At 38.6% G+C, this 23665-nt stretch overlaps 1 protein-coding gene across 1 annotated transcript in view; it reads left to right on the top strand.

Moving 5' to 3' along the window:
* Window positions 1–23665, top strand: part of CSMD1 (CUB and Sushi multiple domains 1) — a 1410881-nt gene that overhangs the window by 443467 nt on the left and 943749 nt on the right. The window contains exon 4 of the mRNA XM_029051790.2: window positions 15556–15668. Coding sequence (XP_028907623.1) covers window positions 15556–15668 — 113 coding nt within the window. The remainder of the gene's footprint in view (window positions 1–15555; window positions 15669–23665) is intronic.

The following is a 23665-nucleotide window of genomic DNA, read 5'->3' as shown; positions in this document are numbered from 1 at the left end:
CCAATGGAAGGAACCAAAATCAAGTCCCCGCAGAGTAAATGTCAAGACAGCCCATGAAAGCTCTTAAAATATCAATGCCGATATGGCCTTTGTAAGAAAATTTCAAGTTTGATATTGTTTCAAACTAAGAAAAAAATAGTTCAAAACTGAAAATGAGGCGAAGACTCACTGGTTCACTTCTTTTGAAGAGCTACAGAAGCTCTTCGCTGGGGAGGGTGGCAGTTCATGGTCAGAGAAGTTGGAGCATTAAATAATGCACCTGTTGTGTGATTACAATTGAAGGTAAAGAAGATTAAACTCTATGAGGTGTAAAAAGAGAAGGTTAGAAGGAATAATGAGATGAATGTCTATTAAAATGAATGTTGATTCCGGTTTTAAGGAGGGAAAGCTGTCAGTCTAATGAAAAATGAAGGCTGGATAATCCCAGCAGGGTATTTCTTATTTCATAGTTTTCATATAAATTTAATTTATACACCCATGTTCATTACACTGTGATGAAAACAGCCGATTTACAGAACAGCAAAAAAATAAACTAATTAAAGGGGCTATATAAGGTCAGAAGTGTTCACCTAACATTTTTGAGGTTTCTTTACGTGTGTTCATGCAGTCAAAGGAGTTGAATTGGTCTTTAAGGTCAAATCTCCCTTATGGCAACATATCAGAAGGTTTGTTTAATATATTTTTAGTTTTTCCAGTCATGGTATGTTATGCACAATACTGCACTAAAGTTTTAGGAGAGTAGAATCCAATAAACAGAGTTAGCAGACTCTGATTTAGGAGTTCATAATCATAATTCAAACTCTGAGAGGCAATACACCTAACAGATGTAAAAATATAAGATTCATAATGATTACTGTGCATTTATTGAAACCTTTTATTTCTGATGGTCACAGATTATGCTGTTAAATAAATTTTCAAGGGCAGTAGTAAATGGGTCATATTGAGTGGTAAAACCGCTCAAGATACTCTAATATGTATAGATCCAGATCTCGGGAAATGTGGAAGTTTAGGCATCACAAAAGCTAAATAAAACTTAAACCGGGTATAGATCTTGATATATTATTGTTATACTGCCTTTCAATCTGTCTAAACCACATGGGTTGGCAGATTCCATGAGTTGATGGCCATTTCAATTATCATAGTGGGCCGTTTCTCTCTCTCTCTCTCTCTCTCTCTCTCTCTCTCTTTCTTTCTTGGTGGGTTTTAATCCTGTCTCTTCCACATGTCTGCTGTGTGACCTTGGGCAAGTCACTTCACTTCTTTGTGCCTCAGTTCTCTCATCTGTAAAATTGAGATTAAGACTGAGAGCCCCATGTAGGGCAGGGATCATGTCCAACCTGATTACCTTGTATCTATCCCAGAGCTCAGAACAGTGCTTACCACATAGTAAGTGCTTAACAAATACCCCTATATCATTATTATTATAACTAGAATTTGCATTTTCTTAACTCTGTTCATTTGTACATTAGTCTGCAGAAATCATCTCCTATCTGCTACCAGTCAACTATGTTCTTTCATTTAGTATATCAAATTCCTTTTATTTTTAGTATGCCCACAATGCAGAAATGAAAATAATTCATTTAGACTCCACGGCTGGTATTGAGCTAAATTTTTCCTAGAAGCATTAGCATTGCACCATGGCCTAGAGGACAAAATACTCAGTCTTTGTCAGCCCAGGAAGTGAAGGATATCAGAATAGATTTGCCCGGAAAAAATGTCTTGTCCCCTTGCCTGATATTCAACTGGGAAAATTATTATCAGAGTTACTCTGGCATATCTCATCTGCTGTAAAGCAACTTAAATGTGTAAGGATTAATCAGACATGCACCATTCTCATCAGGCACTTGCTCTCTTAGGGATTTAAAACCTAGATTAGCTTTGGCTAGCATCAACTGTGAATGGGAAAAGACCTCAAAATAGCAGTGGGCTTTCCCAATCATCTATCCCTTTTGTCATTCTTTGCTGAAACCTGTCCTGTTTCTCTGCACCCTTTTGTAAGTATAGTGATCAACTTCATGGTACTTTACTAATCAAGGTAAAGTTTTAAGAGACAAATGGCAGAAGTGGGGTTAGAACCCATATCTTCTAACTTCCAGGGCCATGCTGCTACTATGGTGTTGGACACACTGCAAAAACCTCAACAAATACCAATGATTGATTAATAGCAGACAATGAGCATTAATATACTCCATTCCTTGGTTTTGTGGCCTATCAAAAATATTACACGCATGATTTAGGACTTAATCTAGAATGGAGAAATGAGCCAGTCAAGGATAATGCCAAGGTTAGATGCTTTTAAAACAGAGAGGAACATGTCATTGTCTACAGTGATGGGAAAGTCAATGGGAAGGCATAATTTGGATGAGAAGGAAAAGATGCAGAGTCTTTATCGTGTTAAGTTTGAGATAATAATGATAGTATTCATTAAGCACTTGTTATGTGCCAAGCACTGTTCTAAGTGCTGGGGTAGATATGAGGTAATTAGGTTGTCCCACATGGGGCTCACAGTCTTAATCCCCATTTTACAGCTGTACCTAAGTCACAGAGAAGTGAAGTGACTTGCCCAAAGTCACACAACTGATAAGTGGCAGAGCCAGATTTAGAACCCACAACCTCTGCCTCCCAAGCCCGTCCTCTTGCCATTAAGCCACACTTGATGTCAGTGGGCTATTCAATTACATCTGTCCTCAGGCAGGACATATCTGGGAACTGTTGAGAAATAGGGAGGTCAGATTTGAGTAGTAGATTTGGGAATCATCTGCATAGTGATGAATTTGTAACCCTTGGAGGGACCCAAAGGGGATGGGTATAGATGGAGAATAGAATGGGATGAGAACTGAGTCATGAGAGAAGCCCCCTACCATTAGAGGGTCTGAAGCAGAGGAGGAGCCAGAAAAAGAAACTGAGATAGATAGGTCAGAGAGATGAATAAGAAAGTGAAACCAAGGTTATATAATCTTTCAAGGAAAAGGGAGTAGTCCACAGAGTCAAAGGCAACTGAAGGTCAAGGAGGATTAGGAGGGGTAGAAGCTACTGATATATGGTAAGAAGGAGGTTGTTGGTTATTCAAGAGGGTCACGTCTGACAAGTAAAAGGGATAGAAGCCAGATTGCTGGGGGTGGAGGATAGAATTGGAGAGGAGTAAGTGAAGGCAGCATTCCACTTTTGCAGGCAATTCAGGTGATAAGCTTTGAACTGGTAGGTTCCATTTCCTTTTTCAAGAGGACACCTCCTTTTTCTGAAAGTGTCAGTCATTTTTTAGTGTTTGGAAATTCCTTTTAACTTGCCAAGAGAAAGTTTGGATTTTGGTTCAGATTATGAAGAAGTCCTGATGATCAAGATATTTTGCACATCGGCTCAGTTTATTTTAATGAATATTCTAATTCTATCATTTATCTCTATCAAATAGATGTACATAGAATTGAACAAGTCTGAAAATTCCTTGTCACATAATAGACTGCTAGTGATTTCAAGTATCTAATGTTTTTGCATTATGGTATACTCATGAAGGTAATTTTTATTTGTAAATTGGCCAGCTTTCATTTTTTCTATTAGAAATCTGCACATTACCTTAAAAACTAAGAAAAAATTAGAGAAACGAATGTTCCCATATTTTAGTACAATAGGTCATGTTTAGCTTCATAAAGTGGTAAACAGAATTCCTTAGTGATATTTCTTATCCCTTTCTTTCCAGAGAAAGGAAGAATTTGTAAAACAAGTGCAGAGAGAGGGAGAGTAGAATCTACCTTGTGGTAATCTTGGTTGCGGCTACATTTTTACTTAACTACATAGTGCAACACATCATGAAAACATATTCGGGAATACATGGTTTCCCTTAACTTCTTTAACCTGACTTGGGGGAAGCATTCCGTTAACAATCTTCTTCTTTCACACCTCTTAAGTACTTAAGAGTCATTTGAAATCTGCCCATGAAATGTCAGCAGTCAGCGAGGGATGTAATGCTGTTACTTTGGAGAAAAAAAAAAAAAGGAAGGAAAATTTAACATGGCCTTGGTATATGTCAACAAAAATATTATATGAATGGTTTAGGCTTTGATTCTTTGCTAGGTTCTGCGTTGGTTCAGACTCATTAAATGACTATCTGGTTTGCTCACCACACTTAATAGAGGTGAAGGGAAGCCAGACAGATGCAGAAGAGAGAGACAAAAGAGATGGATAGTTGGTTCTATGAAGAAAAGTTAAAGTTATTGAGGTTGTTTAATCTGGGGAAGGGAAGACTACCAGGGATTGTAACTAATTTTAATACAGATATCCCATTCAATACAGCCATGATATATTCCTCTAGTGCTCATGGATGTATTGTAAATAGCTGATTTCTGTGGTATGTTTTCCTATGCACTTAAATGTAATTTATAGCTTCTGTTTCTGCACCTGTCATGATAATCAGACCTTACAGGTAAGTAAAAATTATGCTCTAAAATCCTCCTCATCACCCCACTCATCTCCATTTTTTTCTCCTTCCGTGTTCCTAGGTATTTTTTCTGCTCCCCTGTTCCCCAATTGTCCCTCCTTCTCCCTTGTTCTCTATCTCATGCTCAGGTATGGGAACACTTCGGAGTTCAGTGCTAAACTGTAAGGTCATTATGGGCAGGGAACATATCTGCTAATTATCTTCTCTTTTACTCTCTCAAGAGCTTAGTTCCCCCTCATACCTGGAGAGCTTCCAGTCACAGCTATGGGAGGGAGAGTCAAGCAGAGGCCTACCTATTCCATTCCTAGCCTGGGCAGTGGCTAGCGAGTGGAAGACTATCTGCTACAAGTTGAAACTTACTTGTGCTGGGCGGCAGCATCATGGGAATGAGTTGAGTGTGGAGACTCAGGTTTACTGCAGGGAAGGAGGCAATGGTAAACCACTTCTGGATTTTTACTAAGAAAACTCTGTGGATCCACTACCAGAATGATCACAGATGGAGGTGGCCATTCTGGGAGAGATATGTCCATGGCATCGCTATGAATTGGAGACAACTCAGCAGAATAAGACATCACAGGAGCTTAGTACAGTGCTCTGTACTAAGTGCTCTGTACTATGATTGATTTATCGAATAGGTTCTTGAAAGTATGGCTGTATCATGAATGACCATCATATATATCATATGATATATATATCATATACTTACATGGTATAAGTGGGATCTATTCCCAAATCCCTGGTAAAATAATATCAAATTGTATTACATCAGTGGCATTAAGCATAACTAGCCTTTAATCGTAAAGTAATTCAAAATTTATGACAGTATTAATTAAATGAGCAGTCCCAGTATGATCACAAGTCTTTGAAGGAAACTGCAAAAGTAAGAGTTAGTTCTACTGACTACTAACTGATTGCAACTTTAGTAAAGAGTTTTTCTACTGAGCAGCCTTCTTTCTGTGGTCTTAAAATCTCCAAAGTAGGGAAACTCCCTTGAATTCCGGGTGAGAGATCCCGACCTTGAGAACTCACATTTAATGCTCAGTTGTGTGCATTTGAAGCATCGCTTAATGAATATTCCTATAATGACATAATACACATTCAGACAAGACATCTTTAATTGTGGGTTTCTAAGGAATAGATCTGGAACAATGAACACATCTCTTTGATCTTTAAAAAGCCTGGTAAATGAGGGCAGTTTTCTTGAATGGTCTCATTTGTAGCCAAATATTTGCAGGTAATTGGAGGTAATCTCAATTGAGTTTTAAAGCTACAAGAGTTTGCATAAGTAGTGCAGTCTCCAGGAGTTCAAAGTAAATACTAACTCCTTGATGGGATAATGTGGATATAAAATGATAGAAGAATGATTACACACAATATACCTCAGCAGGGCTTCACAGCCCTGTTGACTTAGAGTGAATGTGAATTGATTGAATCAAGCTGTGTCTTTCCTATGGTAGCATCTAAGGTAATGACAAGGATATGTGATTGACTAGGTGATGTCATGTCAGTGAAAATCCAACATTGTTAAAAGGTGAATCTACAGTGCACTCCAAATACAATCTACCCATTATTTTTGCTGAAATTCTGTTACCCTGAGAAGTTCACCAAAATATTACATCAATGTCAGGAAGATATATATATTGCTATTCAAGCCAGATTTAAAGGGCCTCTATGTGACATTCTTATCACCACTATCTGGGGCCTACCTGGGGAAGGACCATGGCATTTTTCTGTACCGATTTTTCAGTCATTTCCCAAACCGGATGAGATTAATTTTGAAGGTCTGTGATTCTAGACTTCAGTCAGTACTATTTATTGACTGCTTACACAGGGCAGTGTACTACACACTTAGGAGGATACAATAGAGTTAGTTGACCTGAATTCTGTCCTCACGGTGCTTACAGTAAAGACACTATGCTATACTATGTGTTAGGGTAAATACAAGCTGATCAGGTTGATGCAGTCATTACCCCACATCCCTCATTAATTAGCTGAGCGAAACCCATACATAAACATATATACTACGGAAAAACATTTACATTTTTCCAAAGAAAAACAATTTGTTTTGAATACTGAAATTGTGAAATTTAGCCAAAAGTAGATTATCAGTCATTTTCATCTCCATAGGCCTCAAATAAAATACTTGAAGCATAGTAATTTTACACAGAAACCCTGACACTAAAGGTTTGTTCATTTCTAGCTGTAAACAATTTTAAAAACCAGGCTCATCTCTGCTCCAGGCAACATTGATGTAACTTTTACAGAGATAGAATTGTTTATAGTCCAGCTCCTGAGTAGCCAGAGAAATATGAGAACCAGCTTGGCTTAGTGGAAAGAGCACGGGCTTGGGAGTCAGAGTTGTGAGTTCTAATCCCAGCTCCACCACTTATCAAATGTGTGACTGTGGGCAAGTCACTTCACTTCTCTGTGCCTCAGTTCCCTCATCTGTAAAATGGGAATTAAGACTGTGAGCCCCACATGGGACAACATGATTACCTTGCATCTATCCCCGTGCTTAGAACAGCTCGTGGCACATGCTAAGTGCTTAACATACCACAATCATTATTATTACCACCTTCAATTTCAGTGCAAAGAGAGAATGGGGGAAAAAAAAAAAAAACTGGTCTTGTGCAGTTTTCCTGGTTCAGCCATCTATGTTACCACTGATTTCTTCAGATATATCACCAGTCTGTAATGCTAGGCTGACTGAAAAGTGGTTCACAATCCTCTATGTGTCATTTTAGGCATGTACCTTGAGGGTGAAGGTATCTACATGGGTAATTCCAAGATAAATGTCTCTAAGTTATTGGCTAGTTCTCAGCATCCTCTTTTCATCCTGGAAGATCCAGGCAACAACGAAAAGAACACAGTCTATTTCTTTCTATTTTTTTTTTTTTTTTTGCCAGAGCTTTGTATTCCAGACTCTTGGCTCCTAAAATGGCAATAAAATTGAATCCATCAAAAGAAATGAATTTATATATATGCAACCCTTATTACTCAAAGTAAAATTCATAAAGTCCCAGGGATTGTAAGTCTTGTTTCAATCAAAAGATTTGAAAATCACAATACCACCTACTTGATTGGAATGTTATTAATAAGAATATTATAGAATGAGAATGAAATTTATTCTCTTATCTACCAGTCTGAGTTCCAAGGCAATGTTACTATATTGAACTCACCTGTTGGCAATTCAACTGTGTTGTCCATTAACTGTGTTTCTATGCCCCTATGAAATCTGTAAAATGTTGGGGTTAATGGCTAAGACTATTTTGACAAAACCATTCTGACTCTCTAGGTCTCTTTCATTTCTTTCTGGTTTGGGAATTTATGTTTATTTTTAAATAAAGTTATCATGTACAATGGTCTGTAGCTACAGTATTTGTGGTTTTTAAAATTGTTTACAGCTAGAAATGAACAAAGCTTTAGTGTCAGTGTTTCTGTGTGAAAGAAGTATGCTTCAAATATTTTATTTGAGGTCTATGAAGATGAAAATGACCAATAATCTACTTTTGGCTAAAATTCACAATTTCAGTATTCAAAAAAAAAAATTTCTTTGGAAAAATGTAAATGTTTTTCAATAATGTGTATGTTTATATATGGGTTTTGCTCCGCTAATTAATGAGGGACATGGGACAATGACTCTGTCCAAACTGATCAACTTGTATTTACCCCAACACTTAGTACAGCATAGTACACTCAAGTAAAACAAAAAACTTTTAAAACATATTACATAAAAATAACCCCAATTATATCATTATGAAAATGTCTGTTCCATGTGTATAGAAATTTTCAGAGGAGAATAAGTGGATGAATTGCCTTAAATGAATTGATTTTAAAAGATATGTTGAAATGGGTTAAAACGACACATTTATATAGGTGAAAAAGTGGACCTACGCACAGTATATAGTCCTCACCTCTTTCAGGGATCAAAAATTGTATAGTGATTAAATCTAGGAAGATCTGAGAATAAAGTTTTGAGATTTGGGTTATGTAGTCTTAGAAATTTTCTTAACATTTTCAGTTTTCATAAAATTATAACTTTCCCTTGAATTTGAAGATGACACTACTTATGGTTTGCTCCTACCCATGCATGTGACTTTACCTGAAATGACAAACCTTCCCATACTATAGGCATATAAGCCTAGATTCATTCATTCATTCATTCAATATTATTTATTGAGCGCTTACTATGTGCAGAGCACTGTACTAAATGCTTGGAATGTACAAATCGGTAACAGATAGAGGCAGTTCCTGCCCTTTGACGGGCTTACATTCTAATCGGGGGAGACAGACAGACAAGAACAATAGCAATAAATAGAATCAAGGGGATGAACGCCTCATTAAAAAAATGGCAAATAAATAGAATCAAAGTGATGTACATCTCATTAGCAAAATAAATAGGGTAATGAAAATATATACAGTTGAGTGGACGAGTACGGTGCTGAGGGGAGGGGAAGGGAGATAGGGAGGAGCAGAGGGAAAGGGGGGAGAAGAGGGTTTAGATGCAGAGAGGTGAAGGGGGGTAGAGGGAGCAGAGGGAAAGGGGGAGCTCAGTCTGGGAGGGCCTCTTGGAGGAGGTGAGCTCTAAGTAGGGTTTTGAAGAGGGGAAGAGAATCAGTTTGGCGGAGGTGAGGAGGGAGGGCATTCCAGGACCCCAGGAGAACGTCCCCCAGGGGTCAACGGCGGGATAGGCGAGAATGGGGAATGGTGAGGAGGTGGACGGCAGAGGAGCATAGCATGCGGGGTGGGCAGTGTAAAGAGATAAGGGAGGAGAGGTAGGAGGGGCCAAGGTGATGGATAGATCCCTGTGATATTAATGTTTGTCCCTTTTGGGGACCATCTCAGCTGTGAAGTCTGCCTCCTTATGCCCCGCTCTTCAGTCAGTCAATCAAGGGTATTTACTGAGTGTTGACTCCAAGCAGATCCCTAACACAGATTTAGGGAAGTACAATTGAGTGGGTAGACATTGTCCCCGTCTGGAAGGAGAGAAGCATCCAACTGGGAAGATTGACGCTAAATTAGCACACAGTGGAGGGCGGAACAATATAATTTAAAGAGATGTTCTCAAGCTGGATTTGGTCAGGGAATGTGCCTGTTTATTGTTATTTTGTACTCTCGCAAGAGCTAAATTCAGTGCTTTGCATACAGTAAGAGCTCATTAAATACTGTTGAATGAATGAAAGTTCCTCAGTAGGTGTTGGTGATAGGGAGTCACTACTCAAGTGTTCAGGTAACATGGAAGGGTTGAAGTGGCAAAGTGATGGTAGTGGAGGAGATGTGACTTCAGAAGGACAGTGAAGATGGGGAAAGCAGTGGTGTGCTTGGAGTGAAGGGGAAGCATTTCCAGGCAGGAGGGAGAGTTGAGCGAGAGTTTGGCTGTAAGAGAGTTGACAACAAAATGCAGTCCTACTCTGGGAGAAAATAATCCATCTCCTGAATTTTGACCTCCAAGTTAACCAGAATGTTGCTGTGGCTTCCCAACAATATCCATTCAATCGATGGTATTTATTAAGAATTCACTCGGTACAAGACATGCTACTAAGAGTTTGGAAAAGTGCAGTACAGTGAGCTTAAAGTCTATTTGGGGGGATACACATAGCCAAACAGATTAGGGATGAGGAATCAGTAGAATAGAAAATGTTTATGAAAATGTTGTGGGCCTTGGGTAAGTATCAAAGGCATGGCTCAGTGGAAAGAGCCAGGGCTTGGGAGAAAGCGGTCATGGGTTCGAATTACGCATCTGCCACTTGTCAGTTGTGTAACTGTGGAAAGTCACTTAACTTCTCTGTGCCTCAGTTTCCTCATCTGTAAAATGGGGATAAACTGTGAGCCTCACGTGGGACAACCTGATTACCCTGTATCTACCCCAATGCTTAGAACAGTGTTCTGCACATAGTAAGCACTTGACAAATACCAACATCATTATTATTATTATTAAGGGAAAAACAGCCAATCGCAGGTAATCACAGAGGGGAAATAAAGGCCAGAGGAATGGCACTGTGGAAGGAGTATGGGCCTGTGTGTGAGGACCTGGGTTCTAATCTCAGCTCTGCCACTTTCCTGCCACGTGACCTGGGGCAAAACAACTAACTTCTCTCTTCCTCAGGTTATTCATCTGTAAAACGGAGATTCATTAGCTGTTCTGCTTTGAAGCTGATGGTCAGGAGCTTCTGCTTGGTATGGGGCTGGATAGGAAATCATTAGAACTTTTTGAGGAGTGGGAAGATATGGACTTAATTTTACAGAAAAGTGATCTGGGCAGCAGAGTAATGTATGGACTGGAGAGAGGTCCTAAAGAGACCGAAGGGCAAATTGTAAGAATTCATGAAAAAAATGTCCTTGGTAACTTCACTTATAACAGGGAATATTAATGTAACTGTAAATTACAGGCTATACATGGGATAATTCATTCAGTAAACATATACCAACTGAACAACTTCAGGTGAAGCCCCTAAAACACTGAGAATGAACTGCCCTGGATAAAATGTTTAAAATGATTCCCATTAAATGCAAATGAAGAATAATAGGCAATTTGATCTGGAAGGAAAATCAGAATTGTACGCCATTTGTCAAAATGAGGTGATAGGCTCTTGAAAATGCACTCTTTTAGGAGTAGGGATTTTGGGTTCTATGCTTGTTTTGTTTTACAGTGCTGAAGATGGAGGGAATACTGCATTTCTCCCATTCCCAGCTACGTTTCCCCTGCTGTGATAGGGGCCACCCAGTTGGATAACCTGTTACCTAACCCAGCTTTTAGGATATAGTAGATGCTTAAGAAAATAATTATAAGAAATATATTATTATTATTATTGTTATTATTCCCCACTTCCTCCAGATTAATGTCCTTGAAGGAGACTGTCTTGCCCTAGCTCTTGCAGTTCACCATTCAACAATTGGTTTAGCATCTAAGTGTTATTCTTTCTCTTGCTCGATCAGCTTGGTACAGTTGGGGCAAAGAGAGTGTGACTTGAATATCAATGGCTGGCTGCAATCCAGTAGCCTGTTATTCTGACCTTGTCTTTCCATTTGCTATTATACGTTATAGTTGAAGAGTTATAATTGAACGTACGGAAGCTGAGTGTGATACAGTCAGTTGGCTCCAAAATGATGGATGATACTGATCTCTCTGCGATTTACAATTAAGAAAGTGTATCATTACAGTGCTGTCCATTTTTAGCCGCATTTTCTGCTCATTCACTCTTGTGCTGTTCTAGAATGAACCAAGTTATTGGATTCTAGTCTTTCAAGTGCCTCAAATATGCTGACTAATCTCTGAGTTTTTGCCTCTATTTTCACTCTTTTAAATTTAGTCACTGCAGTTTTTTTTTTCTTCTTATGTCTCATTGGTTGGGGTGGAAAGCTGAAAAACACAATGATTTTATAGGAAAGGGAGAGAAAATGAAAACATAGGAAGACACTTGTTCTGAGTCGTTGACACAGAAACTCTCCTCCTGTAAACGCGGAATCCAAGCTGCAAGATTCCTCCTCCAAGTGCACTGAGATCTAGATACCTGTCAGTATTTAGGGTGGAGTGCACCTCTTTTCATAGACCAGAGAGTCTTGTGGACTAGGCTTTTTGTTCCCCCCTTCATCAGAGCCACACCTGAGTGCTCCATACATATTTTCACCAGGTGCCCTCCTGGATTTTGTAATGGTTATTACAGGAATAGGAGAATAATACTATGTACAGCTTCTTTCTTTTAAATGATATTTGTTAACCACTTTCTTGGTGGCAGGCACTGTACTAAATGCTGGGGTAGATAGATGCAAGTTATTCAGGTTGGGCCTGGTTGCCTATCCACCTCTGTATAAACAAAACCCCCTGACATTATCTCCATCACCTTGGCCCCCAACCTCACCTCCTTTCTCTCCTTCTACATCCCAGCCCACACACTCTGCTTCTCTGGTGCTACCCATCTCTCTGTGCTTCAATCTCACTGGGCCTCTCTCTCGCCTATCTTGCCGCTGACAACTGGCCCACATCCTACCTCTGGCCTCGAGCGCCTTCCCTCCTCAAATCTGCAAATCATTCTTCCCCTGTTCAAAGCCCTGCTGAAGGTGCACTTCCTCTAAGAGGCCTTCCCAGACTAAACCCCTCTTTTCCTCAGCTCCCACAACTCGCCCTCTTTGTTCCCTCTCCCCACCCCACAGCACTTATGTGTATATAGCTATAATTTTATGTATTTATATTTTTATTGATGCCTGTCTCCACCACTTTAGACCGTGACCCCATTGTGGGCAGGGATTGTTTCTCTTTTTTTCTGTATTATATTTTCCAAGTGCTTACTACAGTGCTCTGCACACCGTAAGCACTCAATAAATATGATTGAATGAATGAATGAATGCATCTTAATTCCTGTTGTACATATGCAGAGAAGTTAAGTGACTTGCCCAAGCTCACACAGCAGACCGATTCTTATTGAAAGCAATTACTCTCTCCTCCTTCAAAGCCTTATGGGAACGCCATATCTTCCAAGAGGCTTTCCTTAAATAAGCCCGTCTTTCCTCTTCTCTTATTCCCTTTTGAGTTGCCATGACTTACTGTCTTTATTCATCTCCCCCCATCCCCAACCACCCAGTTCCACAGCATTCATGTACATATGGATTTCCTCCTCTAGACTGTAAGCTCGCTGTTGGCAGGGAAATGTGTCTGTTATATTGATATATGGTACTCTGCCAGGCACTTAGAACGTTTGCTCTGCACGCAATAAGTGCTCAAAAAATATGACTTACAGCAGGAAAGTGGGAGAACTAGGATTAGAATTTACATCTTTCTCACTCCCAGAAGCATCATCTATTCATTAGGCAACACTACTTATCAACCCTCTATTGCTATAAACAGTTTTCTGGCAGGTTCTTCTACCGTTTTGTTGTTCTGGTTGCCAAACTATACTGAGGGTGTGATCGACTACAGACAGGAGTTGAGCTGTCCTAAAAAGTTGATCAAGCTCTTAATATGTTTCAAGAATGATATGACTGGCCATGTCAGAATTGTAAAGTACTTGCAAGATCCTTTTATCAATCACCATCAGAGTAAAGCATTGCTGTGAATTAGATGTAGTCCTATTCAAACTGTTCAGCCCAGTCGCACTTGAATTAGGAAGCTTTGCCAGAAATCAACTGTGATCTTCTGAAAAACTCTTCTGACTTAATATGCTGAAAGCACCAGCAAAAGTGCTTGAATAATTCATACACGGGATCCTCTATGCTGTTGACTCTATTTCAGAAACAGAGACATGGATGCAAGTAGTTAGGGACTGCTTATCGGAATCAGATGGGTTGATATTTGTACTTAAAAGGAACAAGATTGTGGATTCCCCACTACCTGGCAAATCACGCCTTGGAGATGAACATTAGAGCATTCTACCCAAATTACCTATATGTACTTCTTGAGAAATAAGATGGCCTGGTGACAAGAGCATGGGCCTGGAAGTCAGAGCACATGGCTACTAATCACAGCTCTATTACTTGCCTGCTCTGTGACCTTGAAAAAATCATTTAACATCCCTGCACCTCGGCATCTTCGTCTGTAAAACGGGCTCAATACTCGTTCTCCCTCCCTTTTTACAGTGGGAGAGCCAAGTGGGAAGGGGACTATGACTGATATTGTTATATTTTCCTCAGCACATAGTAAAGTGCATGATATATTGTGAGCACTTAACTAATACCACTATTAGTTAAACCATTACTAAAAAAGCTGATTTCCATATGCCCGCTAAGGGTAGCGGCTGGATGACTACAGAGGTGAGCATTGGTTAGGTAGGCCCTCCTAGATAAAAATGTTTTTAGGTAGTTTGTGAAGGTAGGGATAGATGTGCTTGGAAAATTAGAGGTGGGAAGAGGTTTAATGGAAGGGAAAGACTTTGATGGAGAATTAATATTGGTCTATCCCACTGGACTCGAAATTCTTTCAAGACAGGTGGTGGTTACACCTTCTACTTTACTCCCCCAAGCATCTTAGCACAGTGACCCACAGATGGGCACCAGATAAATGCTAATGATACATTTTCATCATTTTATTTCTGTTTTATATATAAAAGTACCTTGTTTCCATGCATGCATTTTTAACCATATTTTCTACTATTTTTTAACTTAGTAGTACCACAGTACATGAAGCCAGCTATTGGAAATAATAAAAGGCATATTTAGAAATATGAAGTGGCATTTAATTTTCTTCTGATTGTTATTTATATGAATTGTTGTTTATGCTAAGAGAGTACTGAACATATTCAGACCAAATATTCCAAGACTATTCTTTACATTTAAAACTGGAAGTTAATTTATGCTTTATATTATATGACTTATAGAACTTTTCTCTGCCTTAAATATGATGTCTACACAAAGTTTGGGATCATCTGCAACTTTTGAAACTTTTTTTTTTGATTTTTATCCTTTCCTTGTCTTGTGTAACAATAGTTTTGAACAATATGGTCCGTGATTCATAGGTTCATCTCCTTTATCGTGTTAGTCATAGTAATTTCAATAAAGTACTTAGGGTATTATGGTGCTTAACTGTGTCAGTGCTTTAGTCATGGCAGAGAAGCAGCATGGCATAGAGGACAGGCCTGGGAGTCAGAAGGTCGAGAGTTCTAATCCCGGCTCCCTCACGTCTGCTGGTGACTTCGGTAAAGTCACTTCAGTTCTCTGGGACTCTGTTACCTCTTCTGTAAAATGGGGATTGAGACTGTGACCCCCAAGTGGGAGAGGGACTGTTTCCAACCTGATCTGCTTGTATCCACCCCAGTACTTACCAGTACCCCACCAACTTGTGCTTGGCACATAGTTAAGCACTTAAATACCATTGTTATTATTATTATTATTAAATATTTCCCTTCAGATAGTTGTCTGCACAATTTTTTCTATGAAACCTACCCAAATGAACATCTAGAAGTGAAATCCAAAGAATAAATGGATTCTGTAAAAATCTATCAATGTTAATGCGAAATAACTTTGGCCATTAGCTTGCTCAGAATCAATTTAAAAGGGATATAGATATTACCCATTTTAAATCAATGTTAGAGGCCTACAGTATATTACTCTAGGAAATAGTTTTTTTCTTAAAAAAAAAATGATTGGGACATGTGCAGGTTTCCTAATTGAGTTTCTATATTTTTCTTTTGTAGGTTATCGGGATTTCAACTTCCATCATCTATAGTAAGCACCGGCTCTATTCTCACACTTTGGTTCACCACAGACTTTGCCGTGAGTGCTCAAGGTTTTAAGGCCCTTTATGAAGGTAAAGCATTTGTTGTTTCTTCAAAATGTTATTCAAATATCTGTGTTTGCAGAGGGAGTTTGTGTAATAAATATTTAGCCAAGTTTACATCATTAGGGATTATAAATGGGCAAGAATAAAAGATTTGGCACCATTATGTTTTCTTTCGAAAAACAGAATTCTGAATTAAGTGGACTAAGACTTTTGAAGTTGATATCATACCACTTTCAGTAGCATTTTTGCAGGAATTAGACCATTTTCTCATAAATCAAGTTAGGGAAGTACTTGTTTGTAGCATTCAAAATTGGGGTAAGTGGAATTACAGCAGTGGAGTTGAGTGCTTTTTTGGTATGGTAGTTGGGGTTCCACTTAGGTTAGATGGTTTTCCTGAAAAGAAATGTGACTGACCTTTCTGGATTTTACGACTAAATGATGCCCATTTGACTTGAAAGGAGCATATGTGTGTGTGGTGAGTATGTGCACAATGCTTGCATACTTCTGATGCATGTGTTCCATCATCCTGGTTGAGCAGTCCCAGAGAAAGGAGGGGAGAGGTAAAAAGAAAAGCGACTCCATCTTTTATTTCTAAATTTAAACCTAATTTCCAGCTATTTTCTCTTCAGGACTACTGTCAAGTGGGAAATTTCTCAGGAAAAAGGCAGACTCCACAGTGAGCAACAAGCAGTTCAGTAGTAGTTGGGCTAATCTTGTCTAATTTTTTCATTCTTTATATATGTTATTGGCATTCTTTTTCCATTCAGAGTTATCTATTACAGTCAAATAATTGATATAAATGTACTAGGAGTGCCACAATGACTCTTTTCATTATTACTGAATTACTTAAAAATCTTGTAACTGGTTGGAAATTGAAATTCCTCAATGAGTCAATCCATGTAAAATATTAACCGTTAAGTTTGCTATCAGGTGACTGTAAATGATGTGGCTAACTTTCAAATTCAGCTGTGTCTATCCATCACGTCTACAGAAGACCAAGTTGACACAATACATTTATCAGTTTGTGAAAGAACACTTTTAAAAGGTATCCATTTTAAGAGTTCACTGTATTATCACTTGGAAAAACATTAAATTGTAAACCTGTGATTTCATCTCATTCTTTCCACACAAGGGGATGCTGGACTGATATAATTGTTGATTTGCATAAACCAGGATAATTGCTTTTGCTCGTTCCTGTAAGTCAGTTGATTTATTAATTAATGTCCATCTATGTAAACTGTAAGATCCTCCTCTAGACTTTTTGTTTCCTGTGAGCAGGGTTGGCACCTTCAAATTATTATATGGTACCATCCCAAACAATATTGCCAAATAAGTAGCTGTTGAGAGAGTAGGGATGATTGATCTTAGACCAAGTGTATTTTTTTCTCTGAAATAGGCTAATTGGTACCCAAAAAATCCCTTGTTCTGAATCAGGCTTCAGATTAAATTTAAGTATGCAATGTCTTTTTAGTCAACAGATTGAATTATTTTGCTGAACATAAGATGCTAAGAGGTTGTATAGATTCACAGCTTATTTTTTAAACAAGTTAAGCACTTTAATATTTGAGGAGTTAAGAATGAAAATAAATATAGCTTGAGGGAAATGACTATATTGACTTCAAATATTCATTCATTCATTCATTCAATAGTATTTATTGAGCGCTTACTATGTGCAGAGCACTGTACTAAGCGCTTGGGATGAACAAGTCGGCAACAGATAGAGACAGTCCCTGCCGTTTGACGGGCTTACAGTCTAATCACGGGCTTACAGTCTAATCGTCTGAGCAAGCTTTGGAATTCGGGGTACGAAAAGAATATTGGTCATTTAAAAGAATACCTCCACTACCTTAAAGACCCCCTTAAAAAGATGGAAAGATTCTTGAAGTAGAAATAAGCTAACTTATACTAGATAAATAAAATAGACAAGAGTTTCTTATCTATTCTGGGTAGAGTGCAATTTATATTACAGGTTTACTTAAAGTATATTTAAAGCTCTAACTTCAGAATAGAGAAATGTTTTTCAGCCATTTGAATCTTGGTAACCATGGCAATCTTAGCAGTTAAAACCTTATTGTGAGTGCTAAACTCCGTAGTCTTTTGGCAATAATTTGGATTAGGTGGCATTTGCATAAATTATCCTTCCTTCCATGGAGTATCCAATGTGTCATAGGCATATTTAGGGTATAAAGTAAATCAAAGTAGCAAAGTAGTAGCCATTAAATTTATTTATGCCAATCAAGTGAATCTAAAACTGTTCACTTACATGATGGATGGACTACTGTATATAAATCATCATTCAATTTTTAAGACTATAGGTGTAGGTCATTTTGGTTTCCTAGGAAGCAATTATAAAGGATTTGCAGAAATCAGTGTCGACTATCACAGTGGAATAAACTGGAACTTATTAAAAGGATGAGACTACCAATCAAAGGCATTTATTAAGTGCTTATTGGGGGTGGAACACTGTCATAAACACTTAGGAAGAGTATAGTACTACAGAATTGATAGGAATGTTCCCTGACCTCAAAGAGATTAAAATATATTAACTCAGAAAATTCTTGTGCCTTCCTTTCTTCCCTCCCCAACAGCCACCTTCAACTGCTCACTCTCCAATGGTTTGTTCCCCACTACTTTCAAAGCAATGCCCCCTTATCTCCCCATCCTAAAAAAGCCTCCCTTGACCCCTCAGCTCCCTCCAGTTATCTCCCCATCTCCCTCCTACTATTCTTCTCTAAACTCCTTGTGCGAGTCGTCTACACCCGCTGTCTCAAATTCTTCCTTTCCATTTCTCTCCTAGACCCCCTCCATCCCCTTCACTCCACAAAAACCATCCTCTCAAAGGTCAGAAATGATCTCCTTCTTGCAAAATCCAATGGCATCTACTCCATCTTAATCCTTCTGGATTTCTCAGATGCCTTCGACACTATGGATCACCCCCTTCTCCTGAAAACTTCAACCGACTTTATCTTCACTGATACTTGGTTCTCTTCTTATCTCCCTGGCCATTCATTCTCAATCTCCTTTGTGGGTTCCTCTTCTGCCTCCCAGCCCCTAATTCTGGGTGTACCTCACAGTTCAGTTCTGGGTCCCCTTCTATTCTCCATCTACAATGACTCCCTTGGATAACTCACGTGCTCCCATGGCTTCAACTAATACCTCAGTGAGGATAATACCCAAATCTTCCTCTCCATCCCTGATCTCTCTCCTTTTCTAAAGTCTCTCATCTCCTCCTGCCTACTTGGATGTCACCTCCAACTAAACATGTCCAAAACAGAGATCCTTATCTTCCCACCCAAACCCTGTCTTCCCCTGACTTTCCCATCATTGTACATGACACCATTATCTTTCCTGTCTCACAGGCCTGTAACCTTGGCATTATTCTTGACTCTTCTCTGTCATTCAACCCACATATTCAATCTATCACTAAATCTTATCATTCCCACCTTCACAACATCACTAAAACCCTCCCTTTCCCTTTCCCTTTCCCTTTCCCTTTTCCTTTCCCTTTCCCTTTCCCTTTCCCTTTCCCTTTCCCTTTCCCTTTCCCTTTCCCTTTCCCTTTCCCTTTCCCTTTCCCTTTCCCTTTCCCTTTCCCTTTCCCTTTCCCTTTCCTCTCCTTCCCAACTGCTATCATGTTAATACAATCATTGATCGTATCCCACCTGTATTACTGCATTAGCTCCCCTGCTGACCTACTAGCCTCCTGTCTCTCCCCACCCCAGTCCATACTTCACTCTGCTGCTTGGATCATTTTTCTACAAAGAGTGCTTGGCACATAGTAAGAGCTTAACAAATACCATCGTTATTATTACAAAAACATTCATGACATCATCCAGCTCCTCAAAAAATTCCAGTGGTTGCCCATCCTCCTCTGCATCAAACAAAAACTCCTCACCATTGGTTTTAAAGCACTCCATCACTTTATCTCCCCCTCCCCACCTTGCTTCTCTCCTTCTACAACCCAGCCTGCACACTTCAATCCTCTAGTACTAACCTTCTCATTGTGCCTTGACCTCACCTGTCTCGCCACTGACCCTGGCATACATCCTACTTCTGGCCTGGAAAATTCTCCCTTCTCATATCTGACAGACAATTACTCACCCCCTATTCTAAGCCTCATTGAACTCAAGCCTCATGACTTTTTGTCATGTCCCACTTCCTTCTGTGTCACCCTGGCTTGCTTCCTTTGCTCTTCCCCCCTTCCAGCCACACAACATTTATGTACATACCTGTAATTTTATTTTATTTGCACTTATGTCTGTCCCCCCCAACCCCAACCCACAGATTATAAGCTCATTGTGAGCAGGGACTGTGACTATTGTTGTACTTACTTGGTACAATGCTCTGCACACAGGAAGTGGTCAATAAATACCACTGAATGAATGGATTTACCACAATTGTCATTAAATGGGCTTTTAGGTTATGAACAAAAGCTTATTGATGTTTTAGATGTTTTTGTTATACATATTTGCATTAAATGTTTAAACATTAAATATGTACATATTTACTGTCCTTCTGAAAATTGTGATATTTATTCAGAAACACATTTGACTGTGGAAGAATAATTAGATGATCTTGTGTCCTTTAAGTCTTGCGGGTGTAAAGGGGGAGGCAGTGATTAAAAAAAAAAACAAAACAAAACAACAACTGATTTTCAGCTCTTTGGGATGGAGTCTTGATTGATTTGTGATCAAATTCATGAACTAAAATATCTATAAAATAATGGAATACTTGTCTTTAAGTTTATAAGATTTCTCTTGGTGTGTGAAGTTATACATAATAAGTTGAGTTTCTTCCATATCGTGACCATATTAAGATTATCCCCTACTACAGTATTCAATTTATTGCCCTCACTGTCCTGTTCCATTTGGCTTTCTTCTTCTTGGTATCACATTATTCTGAAAATCTCTATTCCAAAACTTTGTCATTTCATTGTCTTTTCTCTAGAAGTTATTAGGTATTGTACATAGGTAGTTTATGTGAAAGTGCTCTAGAACTCAGTATGGCTAAAGCAAGTGTATAATTCAATTCTCAAACAGTTGGATATTCTAATTAGGCTAATAATTCTTCAGTATGGTCTAGATCGCATGACAAGTTTGACCTCACAGTCTACAAGTGTCCCAAAGAGTCCAAAAGCCTTCTTGTTTTGTATACCCTCCTTGTCTATCTTGGTGCCCCGGGACATAATGATTTTATACAAAACAGGAGAAAGGTATTTGATTTTCCACCAACCTATTACCGGGTCTCCACATATCTAAAGCCAGGCCTATGAATTGTGCCTTGACAAGGTACATAATTTAGTAAGAATACATTTTTTGTGAGGTTCTTCCACTAATAGCCTGCCAGCAGTGGGGAACAGGGAAATTGCAGTATACTGTCCACAGAGATGATAAAAAATGGTGGTTTCTTCAGAACATCATCTTTAGATCCTTTAGAAAACCAACAGATTTTCAAGCTTTGTTATTCTTTCTGACTTCTACTAGTGTGGTAGCTTCAGTAAATCATGTTATCACACGTTGTCATAGAACTTCATTCTCTGTGCTGGAAGTTGAGTTGATGAGACTGTTGAAGTCCAGTGGCCATCTATTTTTTTGATGATAATAAACTCATATATACCCTCTGGTAAATCTGTGGTGGTGCGAATGAGCTATATACTCTAGTCAAAGAGGGTCTTTGGTTTCATTTTTGGTTATTCATCCTCATATGTTTTCAGCCTTGGCATCTCACCATTTGTGTCACTTATGCTTTGCTTATTCTGTATTCCATGATTTAGGCAGCAATGAGCATCCTCTTTGATACAGTATGCAGATGTACAAGATGTTAATGATGCCACTGCTTGTTTCACTTCAAATAATCCTTTGATCTGAAAGTCATTCATTGTCAGCGCATTAGACTATAGGGAATAGAACAATCCCCACTCCAAGGAAAACTCAAGTTAATAACACTGTCACCAAGACAGCAAGGGAGAAGAAATTTTACAACTCATCATTCAAGTAGTGATAGGTTTAGATTTTTTTTTCCTCAAGTGGGATTGAGATGTATTGCAAAATGTTCTTGATCATTTTAATTATCAAATGGTATTATTTTGGCCTTTTATTTTTCTGGATTGATTAAAATGCAGGTAAAAGAAAACCAAAAATCTATTAAGAGAAACAATATAGACATGGATCAACAAATAGAAAATACAGTTACAATATGGAACTAGGGAATGTTTAGAGCTGAATCTTATTTGAAGCAGAAAACTATATATGTAAAACTCATCAGTTCAAGCGTTAAGCAGTTTTCCCAAAACATATTCTCCATCACATCTTTGATTCTATTTTTTCACAGTTATATTTCATTTTGCTTAAAACCACTATTGCCATTGAATACAACCTTATATCTCACAGTAATTATTTTTGTTGATTCACGGATTGAATTCCATGAGAAAGATTATTTGGTCAACTTAATACATTTTATCAACCTGAGTATTGTATTTCTCTTTCATCTCATATTTAAAAGCAGGAAGTTACTTTTCCCAAGTCAACTTTCAATAATTCATAGTAATTGCACACTAAGGACATGTTGGAAAATAAAAGCTCCAAATCTCATTTTAACTAATATTGTAGCTCCATTCTTTTCTCCCATCAAATCGTATGATGTTTCAAAATGAACTGGATTTCACCTCTTTTCTCTTTCTCTGTTATTATCTTCGAAGACTGGGGGATCAGTCTCATCTGTATCTTCAGAGAAGTGTACTTAGTTTAGAACTGAAAACGAGACTATAAAATTCATTCAATAGTATTTATTGAGCGCTTACTATGTGCAGAGCACTGTACTAAGCGCTTGGGATGAACAAGTCGGCAACACAACAGATAGAGACAGTCCCTGCCGTTTGACGGGCTTACAGTCTAATCGGGGGAGACGGACAGACAAGAACAATGGCAATAAACAGAGTCAAGGGCAATGAATAGAGTCAAGAAAATGCAGCCAGGATACCAGTAGTGTGTGTTGCTATGTGTTCTGGTTGGATTAGATAGAATGAGTAGAATTTTTGACAACACTTGCAAGCAACTGCATTGTACAGCAAACTAAATTGAGTAATTGTAAGAGGGACATCCTGAGACATAACTTCAAATGTTGTCACATAAAAGACATTGTGATATGCACTGATCAAAAATGAGGTGGTGGCTTTTTTAACCAAATGATGAAAATGGCATCTTTTAAGTGCTGACTATAGGCCATGTACTGGGGTTTATGCAAGATAATTAGATCAGACACAGTCCCTGTCCCACTCAAGGATCCCAATCTAAGAGGATGGAAGAACAAATATTCTTCCCCATTTTTCAGATGAAGAAATTGAGACACAGAGAGGGAAAGTGACTTTTTCAAGGTCATACAGAGGCATAGTCATACATGGTGAAGCTAAGAATAGAATCCACGTCTCTTGGCTACCAGTCCCCATGTTCTCTCCACCAGGTACGGTTGAGTAGGCTATAGGAGAGTTGTCCTTTGGCTTAAGGCTCAGGGATGAAGCCACCATCAGTGAGTGTCTTTGACAGAGAAATCTCTTACAAAGTTGCACATTTATATACAGTAGTATGTCTGGCTCCTGGTTTTTCAGATTGTCCCATCACCAGTTTCTAAGAGGGGAACATTTCGTCCATGTTCAGCAAAACATGCTCTAAAATTGTCTTTGCTGAAGTTATGATGGCTTAAGCTCAGCCACTGTAGTATCAGTTTGTAAATGGTGGACAGAGTTGCTAATTGAAGTATGTTTTTCCTGTTTTTACAGAATGGAAAGGATTATTGGCCATGCGTCACTACTTTCAGCCACATCCACACATACGGGTTCTGGGGGGTGGTAATTAAGGGTTGTGAAGATATAAGTAAAAGGTCAAATGATAAAGGGAAAGAAACAAAGTTATCTGTAAACTAGATACTTCAAACTCTATTTTGAGCAATCAGGAATTTGCTCAATAATGTCCCATTCATTCCTCTAAGAAATTAGTAAGATTCCTGTTTTAGACAAGTTGGTCACACTG

The sequence above is a fragment of the Ornithorhynchus anatinus genome, chromosome X1 (assembly GCF_004115215.2).
Source record: "Ornithorhynchus anatinus isolate Pmale09 chromosome X1, mOrnAna1.pri.v4, whole genome shotgun sequence".
Lineage (NCBI taxonomy): Eukaryota > Metazoa > Chordata > Mammalia > Monotremata > Ornithorhynchidae > Ornithorhynchus > Ornithorhynchus anatinus.
The sequence above is the reverse complement of the archived record's forward strand: the minus strand, read 5'-3'. Positions and strand labels throughout refer to the sequence as shown.